Source organism: Pygocentrus nattereri, chromosome 5, assembly GCF_015220715.1.
Source record: "Pygocentrus nattereri isolate fPygNat1 chromosome 5, fPygNat1.pri, whole genome shotgun sequence".
Lineage (NCBI taxonomy): Eukaryota > Metazoa > Chordata > Actinopteri > Characiformes > Serrasalmidae > Pygocentrus > Pygocentrus nattereri.
Window position 1 is genome coordinate 38,232,586 of NC_051215.1, and position 13,678 is coordinate 38,246,263.

The following is a 13,678-nucleotide window of genomic DNA, read 5'->3' on the forward strand; positions in this document are numbered from 1 at the left end:
CGCTTTCCATTTCGACTCATCTGAACACTTTTGATTAAGACTCGTGTAAATAGTCTGTGCTGCCATAGGGATTATGTTGCATTGAAAATGAATGATTTTCATCATTAATCCCCAAAGTTATTATTAGTAGTAGTTTCACCTGTTTACATTCTTGCATTAGAATTACATGAAATTGTTGGATAGAATTAGCTACTGTTTTCAATAATCTTGCTGAAGATTGTGTTACAGCTAGGCACAGTTAAATACTTAAATCCACAGTTTAAAGTGATAAGGCATATAAATGATAGATTATGAAAAATTATCTGCAAAAATGATGCAATATTCTCTAGAGGGGACGTTCTTCTCTCCAGCAGGTGGGGCAAGATGTTATGTTTGATGTTCCCTCTTTGTGTGTTATGCCCTGTACATGCTAAAGTCGTGGTTTAGCTTATCTTTACAGTATCTGGGTAATGTTCTTAAGGTGGGCTTCTTCCCAAATCCCACCCTCCCCGAGTGCAGCCTATGCAGCAAAAGGCTTATAGCGTACACTACTTCTCCTACTCCATTACAGACATCAAATATGTAATGAAAACAATGCACCTCAGGTCAACTGGGATTGTCCCATGTGGAAGTGTCCAGGGGAAGTGGAGTAGGCCTTATTTTATCGAATTGGGCTGTTACCCTCAAGTGCGCATGTCAGTTTCGAAGCCCTCACTCTTCACACGTCATTGAATTGCTCCCTCTTTCGCCGCGAGTTTCCCGGAGACAGGTTTCCAGCCACCATGAGCTTCACAATTGAGGAAAGAGGACACCCTAATACTCTGAGTTATAGGGTGTTTTACAGTGAGTGGGACAATATGTTTTTTTTTGTTTTAAGTCCTGAACTAGCGAAGTGTAGCGAAGATTGTTTGCATTCGTAGACTCTGCGCCGTGAACTCCCACGTGTCGCATTCATTAGGTTAACTAGCTGCCGCCTTATTTAAGTGACCTTATTTAAGCCAGATTTGAGTGGATTGTATTGCCGCATAACATTGCAGTAGATTTATTACAGCATTTTTAATGTTATGTTCCGTGGCTAATAGCGTATTAACGAACAGATATGAATGTATAGTTACATTTTAATTTTGGCTGATGAAACATTCATTGTCTGGGTTACGTTTTGTTATGTATGAGCTTCGTCATTGAGGGCGGATACTTTAGATAATATTTCAGTGTTATGGCAGGCCTTTCAGGATTATTTAATAGAGGTTGTACAAAGAGTGTACAGACAGACAGTGCTCTATACGATATAATAGGTGGGAGAGATGGCGTGTGTAGCTGCAGTGGGGCAACTGCTTGTCATCCTTCGTCTGCAGATCTCTCAGGGCGCAGGCTGCAGTAAAAAGAGAGCCTAACAAACTCATTCATTGTATTTTTTTCTTCCTTTTTTAACTCTAGGAAATCAGATAGGTATGCCCTGTTGTGAAACCGCTAGGCTAGTGCTAATATATATCTGAATGCAGACAGTATTTTAAACGGCTGTGGGCGAATAGGTGACTGGAAAGACTCAGTAGTGGCCACTCATACACTGCATGGGTGAGTTTTCATCCAATTTGAAAACTCTGCTTAAATGAATGCATTAGTCTATGAGATTACTAGGTGTATTATATACTTTAACCTACATGTTTTATGTTTAACTACTTAACTAAATCAGTTCTTGGATGGAGGACATCATACAGTATTAAGGAAGGGCATGATCCATCAGGATTTCATATGGAGTAGAATAACAGAACAGCAGTACAATGATAATGTAGCTATTAAAAGACTGACAGATGTTAACAAGCCTATGAGTTTTTAACATTTGCCATATTAATCCAGTGCAGTGCAGTGGGACTGATTCATTTGATCTGGAGTAAGGGCAGTGCTCTGGTGCAGTTTGGGCCTTTCTTTACGTCACTAAAAAGGATCGTAATCTGAGGAAAATCAGCTGAAAACTATACACTTTAGAAAAATATTGTTCATCAGTCAGAAGCATAAACAATTAAAAGTTGCCTCCGAAAACAATGTGGGAGTAGACAAATATCAGGTCAGAAAAGTACTGAGTTCTCTGTGGACCCCTTATAAGGGGTCTGAGCAACAGCAATGCTGACTAGGTCAGTAAAGGAATTAAAGTGAATATACCTTTCCATGTCAGTGAAAGACATTTTTGTTGATTCTCTTTCTAAACAGAAAACTCGGATGGGAAATACATTTCACCATTCCATGACGTACCTATGTTTGCAGATGAAGCCCAGGTATTGATGCTTCTTTTAACCTCTAGTCCAACTGCCTGGGAGCTAGCTTCAGTTACTGATATTGGTATTTCTTTTTAAGCTTATTTTCCAACAATATTAATAGTTTATCTCCCATGAGATTTCTTGAGTAATTGGTAGTCAGTTCACAATCTTACAGTGTCTGTCATATATTACTGTTTGTGCAACAAGTGTATGAACTATACCCTTCTAACACAGTGTTGAACAACTACATTTCATTTATTCTTACCTTATCTTCTTTTTTTTTGTTTTCTTCTGATAGGATGTCATCATTATCTCATTGGATGCCATATGTTATATTAGTTATTAGTGTATGAGTTGAAATATTATCTAAATCCTCAGTGACTTAAATTAACAGAATAATCTGTAGCCATAATTAGATATTGTACAGGAATGACATGGAATGTGATTCAATCCACAGAACATTTTCCACATGGTTGTTGAAGTACCACGATGGACAAATGCAAAAATGGAGGTATGGCTTATCATGATTGATCAGAAATTAATAATGTTTAATTTAATTTGCAGATTTTAAATCGTGTGGCAGTCTCCTCATTATGTGACTGCAAATGCATGTGCTGTACAAAAAAATGGGTGCAGTAGTAATTATCTAAATACAGACTTTAGTTAACAGTGTCTTCCCTCTTATTAGAATAATGATTGCTTACTTTTCAGATTGCCACAAAAGACCCTCTCAACCCAATAAAGCAGGATGTGAAGAAGGGTAATTTGCGCTACGTGGCAAATGTTTTCCCACATAAAGGCTACATCTGGAACTATGGTGCAATTCCTCAGGTAAGGCAGATTAAAAACGTTATTTTGCAGGCAGTGCAAAATTTATATTCAGCATATTCAATGTGCTAAAGAAAAATAATGCAGATGAATCATTAGTATTTATTCTTTTTTTTTTAATATAAAAACTGGTCCAGAATTATTTCACTGCAGCTATTTTTGTCAGTGTTTTGTGACGTCTTCCACCACAACCATCTTACAGAAATATATTAACGTTGCCTGAAACACTATAAGGCGTGATCTGACTGCCCTATTCCCTCGTGTACAGTGAAGGGAAGCGAGTATTCAGACACCTTTGTTTTTGTCGTAGGGGAAAAAAACACTACATATATTCACTTTGAATGTACATATGCAATGTCTTTTCACTTATTTTTTTACTTACAATTTAATTGTAATTAATTAATTAATTACAAATATGAACAAAAAGAGATTATAAATAAGCATAAATGAAAATGATGTACTTCAGTATGTTAAACATGCATATAAATAAAGTTCTATATATAATTGCTGCCAAAATATAAGAAGTTCTCATTGAAATTGCACCTGCTATCGTTATAAAATTGTTTTGCATTGATGAAGCTGAATGTGCTTCCTAAAGTTCTTGGGGACAACATTGATTGGTTTGATCATATGCAGTTGGAAGGTTTGTGGAAGTTCATACACTTGTGTATGTGGCGTTCTAGATTTGTCCCAAACTAATTATAAAGAAGCTAAGAGAGAAGCCAGCACTCACTTGAAAATAGTTGCATGACGACATGAAAACAGCAAGAGCAACAGGTACACAGAGAACAGTAAGCAACAAACTTCACTGCAGTCATTTCTGTTCCTACACCCCATGCAAAACTCCCTCTGCTAAAAAAAGAAGCACAACCATTTTAGTCTACCATTTTAGACGATGCTTGTCTAAAATTTAGGCCAACTACTTTTCCAAAACCCTTTTGGAACAGTGTAATCTGATCAGACAAAACAAAAAAAAGAACTCTTTAGCAATAATTTAGTTAATGTTTGAAGAAAGAAGGGCTGCACATATGATCCCAAGAACACATTACAATGAAGTCTGGAGGTGGGAGCATCATGATATTGGGTTGCTTCTCTGCAAATGATATTGGGGCATAACATGACACTAAGCGAAACATGAAAGGAGTCATCTACCAGGATGTAGTAAAAGAGAATTTAATCTTGGCCAAAAAATGGAAAAAGATGGACTTTCAAACAAGACAACGATCCTGAATGTATGACCAAAATAAGTCAAGACGTATAGGTGCTTGCATGGCCTAGCCAATCTCCTGTCTTGAATTTCATTGGAAAATTTATGGGATTTAGGTGTTAAATGTAAGTATTCAGATCTGTAGCATCTGAGCACTTGTTTCCCACTTGTTGTGAATAGGTACAGCTGAGAGAAATCTACAGACATTTTTCAGTGTGCAGAAAAGTAGATATCTGTGCACAGTGTCTGGGTGTGTGTACTTGGTTGTGTTTGGAGATTTTAGACTGGAGCCTGATGCTCCTAACCACTGTGCTTACACTTTCCTGGGTTTGAATGTAGGGAGAACTGCTGTGACATAAACCTAATAATAATTCTAAATTAAAAACAGCACGTTGTACCTTTTGACAAGGTAAGTATCACTTACCTTATGGACAGATATCTGAACACTGTCTCTGTATCCCCTAAACAACATTTCTCCTTGACAGACATGGGAAGACCCTGGCCACACAGACTGTGATACAGGATGTTGTGGTGATAATGACCCAATTGATGTCTGTGAAATTGGTAGCAAGGTATCTATGTATTTTGTTTGTTTTTGTTGTTGTTAATGTCTCTAAATAGGCCACATATAGCATGCCTCTTTCTCCATGCATGTGCATCTTATTTTTTTTAAGGTGTGCTCCCGAGGAGATATTATCAAAGTAAAAGTCCTGGGTGTTCTGGCGATGATTGATGAAGGTGAAACTGACTGGAAGGTTATTGCAATCAATGTTGATGACCCAGAAGCAAAGGACTTGAATGGTAATAAGTCGCAGTGCTTCCTGGTCTTACACATTTTTTTTAATGTGTAATCATTCTCATTTGATTCATGATCTGCATTTTAGATATTAGTGATGTTCAGCGACTCAAACCAGGCTACCTCGAAGCCACTGTGGACTGGTTTAGACGCTACAAGGTGCCAGACGGAAAGCCTGAAAACCAGTTTGCTTTTAATGGAGAGTTCAAAGACAAGGTATGTGTTCAGATCCAAGAACACATTTACCATATATTCTTAGCAGTGTTTTCTACCCTTAAACTTTTTTTTCTACCCTTAAACTTTTTTAAACTACAGTGGAGTTTGTTTAACCTTTTTTTATTCTGTTGCCACGCTATATTTCTCTGAGTTGAATGTAGATATTTACAGTCTTGGTCACCACCAACCTCATTCCCTAAATGTACTGTACTTTCCTCCCGCACTCTCAGCACTCCTGACCTGTGTGCTACTGTCTGAGCTCCAGCACCCTCAATACTCCTTCATTGCTCAATCCCAGCAATCTCAGTTCTTTTACTGCCCATACCAGTTGCCTCCTGAAAATTACAGCATTGCTTGCACAATGTATCTGCATTTCCTTTCATTGTTGACTGCTGCTGTAATTTCTCATCAAATTAACATTGACATAGTAGTGGTTGGGATTTCTGTTTCTGCAGGTACTTTTATTGTACTGTGTACTTTTATTGTATGTATAAGGTACTGTCCTCATTGGGCAGGTGTGAGTTGAGAACAGTGCTGAGTTATGTTGTGTCTTGCTGCAGAGCTCTGACTAGAATGCAGATAGCTTTTTTTCCCACCCTAGTTAAGCTAGATTTCCCACTTAGTGATAGCACTACAAAAGGTCTTGTGTGTGGATGCATTGAAATTAATCTGTGCACAGATATTTATTTATTTATTTATTTATTTTCTTCTGCCATCAATATCAGTTCCAGCCTTTTGTGATGACATTGTCCCAATAGTGATACTGGGTATCAGACAGTTCCATCTCTACTTCTTATTGACTCTGCAGGTCATGAACAGTATATTTATGGTACAGGTTTGCCAGATGTTCAGAGTGAGATCTAAAATGTGTTACTTTAATCCTTTTTTTTATTTTAAATGGTTAACACCAGTAAACATTGAGCAATACTGTTCACTGTTTCACGTTCAGTTATAAATTAATTTATGCCTTCTCAACACGATCTAAAACTGATTTCCTTTATTTGCTTGTTTGTTTACAGGACTTTGCTATTAAGACTATCAAAAGCACCCATGAGTTCTGGAAAGCGCTTATCTCACAGCATAGCAATGCTGGGGAGCTGAACTGGTAAGCCCTTCAGAACGCTTGCTCTTGCTTTCTGTGTAGCTAGAAAATATGAAAGTTTGTTTTCAAATATGTTCTTAAAGACATTGTGTCATAAAGGCCGTTAAGGTCTTAAGGTCAACATTAGAGGTTCAGGCATCTTAACATCCAGACTTTAAATGCAGTTTTTGAATTTTCATCTGAATATTAGAGCCAGGTTTGTTGAATCTGCCAGGTTTGTTGAATCTGCTGTCTGTAAAGCGGCTTACAAATGTCTCAGCATCCCTTTGATGTAGTCATTCTCTGGGGTACAAGAACAGTGAATAGTCTGTAAATCAGAAATGAACAAAAATCAATGTTGGTAGTACCAGCTTTTGTCACTGCAGCATTATTAGTTACACTTGTGGCTACTGCATGATAACTTGCCACACGTTTTGTTTATTTACCTTTTTTTTAAGCTTAATCCTTCTGCAACATCAAAAGAAAATGGAAAATAGTGGGATAAATGTTCTAGATGTTTTGGAGCCAAAAAAGTGTCACAACCCTACTATAAAATGGTTCACTGTGTGCTTAGTTACACTCTAAGCTCTAACAGTAAGACACAATGTATGACTTTGAAATTAATTTTTCTTGACATCAGATTATCATCAAGATTATTATTAGGATTGTGATAGATGGTGTTGAGCCTCAGTGATCAGACAAATAACCAACTCATGAATGATGTCTACATATCTGCCCCCCCCATGTGCTAACTTTCCCTTAATCTGTCTGTCTATGAAGTAAAAACACTTGTGTGTCGGAGGCAGGCAGTCCATTCTGCTTCTCACCGGAGGAAGCCAAAGCAGTTGTTGATGGAGTAAGGACTGTTTTTTCCCTTGCTTTTTTCTGTTGAACTCTCTTAATTCTCAGATAGGATCTTCTTTGTAGCATTCCAACATAGTAGCATTGACATACTTCACCATGATATCAAACAGAAAAACATAAAATTTAGAGCATATGAAAGTGCATTGAAGAAGGAAACCCCTGTTAATTACCAAAACAAGTAGATGTGTAAACCTAGCCACAAAGTGGCTGAACAAGAACTCTAGTGAAGAAAAGCCCTTAAACCTTTGTAGCTCTAAGAGTACACCACACATGCAAAGCTTAAGTACATATCTGACATCTTCAGTGCAGTTTACTTGGAGCCCGTTGTGAGTGAGGATTTTTAAGGACTAAAAAGTAAGATGTAAAAAGTTTCTTCATTCTTGTTTTCTGCATGTGGAAAGTCCTAAGAGACCTGTTGTGATGAGTTGGTATGTCAGTACACATGGTTTATCGAGGTACTGGACTTCCCAAGTTTTAGCCTGAAACCTAGAAAGATTTTCCTGAGTTAGAACAGATCAAATCAGTCAGAAGCTTTATTCAGCACATATCAAATGTTCAAGAAATTTCTATACGAATCACCTACTTTTGAATTAAAGTCAAGGTGATGGACTTTAAACATTTTGTAAACATAAGCCATTGCATCATTTCAAATCCAAAGTGCCGGACTATAAATTTGCATACAAGCTTTATCATCTTAACAGATGACAAAGTAGCCTCAGTCCTTAAAACTTAAAGTAAACTAAAATGCAGGTTATGAATTGTAAGAGAATATCTTGCCTGTCAGAGATCCAAAGAAGAAACAGATCCTGACCAAGAACAGGCTCAGTGGCCACAGTCTGACCATAAAAAAAGGTAAATATAGAAAATTCTGACTGCCTAGAGAGGAATGACTGTGTGTTCACTATAGGATCCAATTTTTTTTGAAAAACTAACACAAGTAGAAAAATAACAGTATTCTTGGCGATCAGCACACAACTCCTCTTGCTGCTAAATATGTAACATATCTCACTGCCTGAGATATCCAGTGGGTGACACCCTCCTAACTCCAATCCTACCGACCCTTAAAAAAAAAAAAAAAAAAAGATGGTTCTTCAAGGGTTTGCAATATGCTAAATTCAGCAAATAAACAGAATTGTGCATTAAAATGTACAGAAGTGTGTTCTCTGTAGAAGATGTACTTATTTTCACTCAACAAAATCATTTAGTATTTTCAGTCAGCAAAATGTCATTTTCCCAGGGTTGCCTAAACTTTTATTATTATAATTAGTTATTAATATTGTTACTATTGTCAGTATAGTTATCAGTTATTGCCACTGTAATTTTGCAATACTGTACTTTAGTCATGCTAATAAAACTACATTTGAATGTGAACTAGGATATTGATGTTAATTGTAGAGAACTACATGTTTTCCAGGCTTCAGTTTGGGCGATTGCACTATACTCCTTTGGGTCTTCATATCAGGTTTGGTTGCACATAAGGTTCATTCTTTTTCTGTTTTTTTCCCACACTTCCAGACTTCTCCTTTAGGAGATGCAGGATCCATTCCAAACTCAGGTATGCAGGCCTTTTTAATGATGTGTATTTGAGTGTTTGCTTGCTTACTTGTTGCTAGCTTTTTTGTTTCGCTCTTTCACTGCATTCTAGCGTCGTCTTTGGCAGAAATCGACGCCAGCTAGGAAAAATGTTTGTACCATTAAGAATCTCACTCGCACATGCATTTATTACAGGAGTCTTCAAATTTTTGGAGATTATACTTACATAGTTTTCCTCCCAAACAACCTGTTGTATATTCTTGTATTGCAAGTTTTTCAGGTATTAAAACTAGTTTAAAGTTGTGTAGTGCTGTTTTTTCCTAAAGGTTGTGCTGCATTTCTGAACCAGTGAGTCTCCAGCATTCTTCAAAAGCACAGCTGAAAATGGGGCAAAAGGCAGCTTCTGGCCAGCACATAACCTCATGCTCGCTTATGACATTTTGCATACATGGCTCTTTAATTTCTCAGTAAAGCTTTTTGCCCCCTAGTAGAAAGAAATGTTGGACAGCTTTAAATGCAGTTACTTAATGAGTTACTTAACCTTATTTTTCTTTCTTTTTCAGTTGACAAATGGTTTTATTATGAGAAGTGATGGAAGAGCAATACATGGACCAGTCTGATCTCATCTATTTAGACTATGTATGTGTAATGCAGAGATGGGTAATTTACAGGGTCTAGAAAGTGTCATGATAGCTGTGAGAAGTTAACATGTCTTGCTAAATTTATTTTTCAATTATTTAATCAAGGTGTCATTAGATACTGTATACTGTGTAACAGAAAACTCAACAGTCTGGTCAAACTCAGGTACTGTGTGGTTGCTTTAATAAAGTTTTTTTCCTGACACATTTTTCTGTTGCTTTTTTTTCTGTTTGTATTGTATTCTTACAGTGAATATAATATTGTCTCATTGTAATTGCAATACGTTAAATAATTTGAAACCTGGATTGCAGGCATTGAAGAAAAGTGTGTAGAATGTTTTTTTTCATCAGTACAACTGCAGATGGTGCAGCAACTCAACCACAGAGGCTTCTCCTACTTTCTACAGCAATTTAAGTATCCGCCACAGGAGGGAGCTGTTCACAGCTTCTCCCTCACTAGTGCTACTACACGTAGCTGTGGTACAAGCGTTTTGTTTACCTGCAGCTTTAAGTTAAGAGACTACTGTTGATCACAATCCTTATTCGAGTTCGCTATAGCAAACTCGTTAAAGACACTAAGTACCTCTTGGTTCTTTCGAAGTGACCGTTTTTGACGAAGAAGCAGACGGGCGACCGAAAGAGACAACAAGGTGGGTTATGTTAGGTATTTTTAAGTTTAAAATGACTCCTTTTAATTAAAAGTTTCCCCACATTGTATAGATTACGTGTTTAAAATGACAGAATGACTGCTGTGAGGTGTAATGACATTTCTACCAAGGGCGAAATGGAGGAATACGTGTGTTTCTGTTACTTCCAAAGACTTAATAAGCAAACAGCTGAGAACTAGTGAGTCGCCTGAACACACCATTCTGTTAAGCTATGTTAAGTTGTCCTATTTTTTAAAAGAAATCCGGGATGTTGATGCGAATACTCTTTCTTTAACGATACTGACTTTTACTGCTCGGTGTGACGTTAAGTTAACGCTTATTTACTCGGACAGCTCGTTGACGTCCAACAGAACCGCCAGCTATCTGATCGTGCAGTGTGAAATGTTTAAAGGACGTTACCTTACAGACCTAGCCCAAATGTAGTACCCTAAATTAACAGCGGGCCTTTTACATTTCATAATGGCTTCGTGGTCAGAAAGTCTCTGTCATTTGAGTGACAGAGGTGTCTGTATGCCATGGTTGCATGGTGTCAAGTAGCGAATGTCAGTACCCGTCCGTAAAAATAGTTGTGAAAGTTTGGTGTAGGGCACCCGAATTTACTAGAGCCGTTTTTTTTCCTGTAAAATAAAGTCTGAATCACGTGAGCACTGTGGACCACAATCCAGCAGTCATGCAGAAAGTTTTAGCAGCTTTGTGAAAGTGCTGTTAGCGGCTTGCTTACACGTTAAATAGATTTACTTAAAGCGCTTTGTCACCAAGGTAACAAGCGACATTACCTTTACCATATTAGCACCTTCAGCGCTTATAATATACTGTACATTTAAAACTTACTGTAGGCTTTTCAGATATGCTAACTTAGATAAGAGCCGAAAGAGATAAAGATGGCTTGGGACTCACTAAAACACTGTTCATTACCGAGTCACTACTTGTCTGTTTTACATTGTTTCGCCATAGAATCGCAGCAGAATGTCTTTCATATGGGATTGGATCTACAGAGGATTCAGTGGCGTTTTACACATATTAGGTAAAGTATCATCACTGATGTGTCAGTGAGACTTTTCTCTCACTGGAATTGTGCTGTTATATGGCCAGAGGTGGGTAGAGAAGCTCAAAGCCACACCCGAGAAATATATATATATATATATATATATATATATATATATATATATATATATATATATATATATATATACATACACACACACACACACACACACACAGATATAAATATATGGAAAAAATGCATGCAACTACTTACTGTCCACCTCTGGATATAAAACCGATCAGCATTAGTGTTGATTCATTCAGTTTAGTGAAAGTTGGGCCTGCAAACATACATTTTCTTCTTTAGGGCTGTATAAAAAGACTGGGAAGCTGGTTTTCCTTGGGTTAGACAATGCAGGAAAAACAACATTACTGCATATGCTCAGAGATGACAGACTTGGACAGCATGTTCCAACGCTTCACCCAAGTAAGTATTTATTGGCTTTGGGTGCTTCACAGAGAGGAACTGCACAGCAATATATGTTAAGTGTCATGATTTACCTTAGAAAGCCTATTAATCTCTATGGTGAATGTCTCGTGTCATTTCTTTCAGCTTCAGAAGAGTTGACAATTGCGGGAATGACTTTCACAACATTTGATCTGGGTGGACATGCACAAGGTAAACACAGAAATCCAGCAATGAAGCCTTCATGCTGCTAAGGGGGCACTGAATTACTGTATTGTATGCTTAATATAAGCTTCATAAAGGATGTTGTTTTAAAGACGCCCTCTAAAATCAGGGCCCAGAGCGTAGTATGGGGTTATTTATTATCTGCATGATTGGACAGCTTTTCACTGTGTGAGGTCACTGGGGTCATTTTTCGCTGACGTTGTGCAAATGTACATTCATTTTCAACTACAGCAAGAAGAGTTTGGAAAAATTACTTACCAGCCATTAACGGAATAGTCTACCTTGTGGACTGTGCGGACCATGAGCGTCTACTTGAGGCTAAAATTGAACTAGATGTAAGATCTTATTTATTACTATTATTATTATTATTATTATTATTATTATTATTAAAACATTCTTAATTATTTATGTTCTTTGCTTTTAGTTGAATTGTTTTCACACAACTGCTGAATATTTGCTGAGTGACTGAATTCTTCCTCCATTTTAGTTCAAGGCACGATCAAGGTCAAGACTTGACTGTCCAGTATGAAAACTGCAAATGCTGATATTTTCTTGAATTATAGGCTCTTTTAACTGATGAGACCATCTCTAATGTGCCAATCCTCATTCTGGGAAACAAAATTGATCGACCAGAGGCAATTAGTGAAGATGCACTGAGGGGGATGTTTGGTCTGTATGGACACACTACTGGAAAGGTAGTAAGCCATATAACATTATTAAACATTATAAACTATTTTAAATCTGTAGATAGGGAATTGCTTCCCAGTATGAGCCCAGTCAGCGTATATTTTTTACAGTTTAGTTGTGATAGTTCCATCTCTGTTTTTCTTTTTGTTGCTGTAGTGTCGAAAACCAGCTTGCCTTTTGCATCGGATCCTTTACTTACATTTGAAATTAATATTTGAGGATTGTTTTGTTTTGAAGCGAATTGTTTTGTTTTGAATTGTTTGAAGCGACTGGCGAGAACTCTAAACAATCTTTGTGTTTGGCTTTAGGGGAATGTGTCACTGAAAGAACTGAACCAGAGGCCAATGGAAGTTTTCATGTGCAGTGTTTTAAAGAGGCAAGGATACGGGGAAGGTTTCAGGTGGCTTTCTCAATACATTGACTAATTAGAAGAATCAGTGTTACTGAACAGTTTCATACCCCAAATCCACTTCCCCCTATTTATTAAATGTTTTGACTCAGGAGTACAAACCATTTTAACACAATGACACATTTACAAGTGAATGTTATGTTACTGATAAATGCTTTTGATCTGAGCCTTAAATATATTCTCTTCTTAAGACTGCAAGAATGTATATTATCACATAAAGTTAGTGGTGATGAGAGAAATTTGCATGCAGACTTGTGTAGTTTCCACTTCTGTCTACAAGAAACAAAGTAATATAGCATATATGGCAGCAATTTACAGTGTAGTTCTCATTAAGGACTTTTTATGCTTTTAGCTTTAATGCCTGTTACATAGCCTGCCATAGAAGTACAATACTGTGCCTTAATGTTCTTCTATTTGCAACAGTGTTATCAGTTGGGACTAGATGATTATTAATTGTGCCATGCGATATCCATGTCATATGGATAGAAAAGCTTCAGTGGAAAGAAGAAGTGCAATAAATAGCCTTATATAGCCTATATATATATATATATATATATATATATATATGTATATATATATATATATATATATATACAGTGAGTCCAAGAAGTATTTGATCCCTTGCTGATTTTCTTCGTTGGCCCACTAATAAAGACATGATCATTCTATTCTTTTAATGGTAGATGTATTCTTACATGGAGAGACAGAATATTAAAAAGAAAATCCAGAAAATAAATCTAAGGAATATATATTAATTGATTTGTATTTCATGGAGTGAAATAAGTATTTGATCCCTTAGTATTCATTAGCAGTTCTGGCTTTTACAGACCAGTTAGACACTC

The 13,678-nt window shown here is 36.9% G+C and overlaps 2 protein-coding genes across 2 annotated transcripts; both read left to right on the forward strand.

The window, feature by feature from the left end:
• The first annotated feature begins 665 nt into the window (after positions 1-665).
• ppa1b (inorganic pyrophosphatase 1b) lies at positions 666-9,604 on the forward strand. Its single transcript, XM_017723569.2, has 11 exons — positions 666-822; positions 2,188-2,252; positions 2,692-2,745; positions 2,946-3,065; positions 4,755-4,841; positions 4,944-5,070; positions 5,154-5,281; positions 6,301-6,386; positions 7,143-7,218; positions 8,742-8,781; positions 9,323-9,604. The coding sequence occupies exons 1-11, from the start codon at positions 762-764 to the stop codon at positions 9,349-9,351; spliced, it is 873 nt and encodes a 290-aa protein (XP_017579058.1). The 5' UTR covers positions 666-761; the 3' UTR covers positions 9,352-9,604.
• Positions 9,605-9,830: 226 nt separating this feature from the next.
• On the forward strand, positions 9,831-13,364 carry sar1ab (secretion associated, Ras related GTPase 1Ab). The gene is made up of 7 exons (XM_017723582.2): positions 9,831-10,047; positions 11,020-11,089; positions 11,417-11,536; positions 11,663-11,728; positions 11,972-12,075; positions 12,304-12,435; positions 12,736-13,364. The coding sequence occupies exons 2-7, from the start codon at positions 11,032-11,034 to the stop codon at positions 12,850-12,852; spliced, it is 597 nt and encodes a 198-aa protein (XP_017579071.1). The 5' UTR covers positions 9,831-10,047; positions 11,020-11,031; the 3' UTR covers positions 12,853-13,364.
• The last annotated feature ends 314 nt before the right edge of the window (positions 13,365-13,678 follow it).

What these genes read in the sequence shown, in the direction of transcription:
- ppa1b (XM_017723569.2), top strand. Translation starts at nt 762, where the DNA reads ATGAGCTTCACAATTGAGGAAAGAGGACACCCTAATACTCTGAGTTAT. An exon ending in GAGTTATAGGGTGTTTTACA is followed by an intron (nt 823 to 2,187) that starts GTGAGTGGGACA and finishes CTTTCTAAACAG; the next exon opens with AAAACTCGGATGGGAAATAC. An exon ending in AATGCTGGGGAGCTGAACTG is followed by an intron (nt 6,387 to 7,142) that starts GTAAGCCCTTCA and finishes CTGTCTATGAAG; the next exon opens with TAAAAACACTTGTGTGTCGG.
- sar1ab (XM_017723582.2), top strand. Translation starts at nt 11,032, where the DNA reads ATGTCTTTCATATGGGATTGGATCTACAGAGGATTCAGTGGCGTTTTA. An exon ending in TCTGGGTGGACATGCACAAG is followed by an intron (nt 11,729 to 11,971) that starts GTAAACACAGAA and finishes TTTCAACTACAG; the next exon opens with CAAGAAGAGTTTGGAAAAAT. An exon ending in AGGCTAAAATTGAACTAGAT is followed by an intron (nt 12,076 to 12,303) that starts GTAAGATCTTAT and finishes CTTGAATTATAG; the next exon opens with GCTCTTTTAACTGATGAGAC.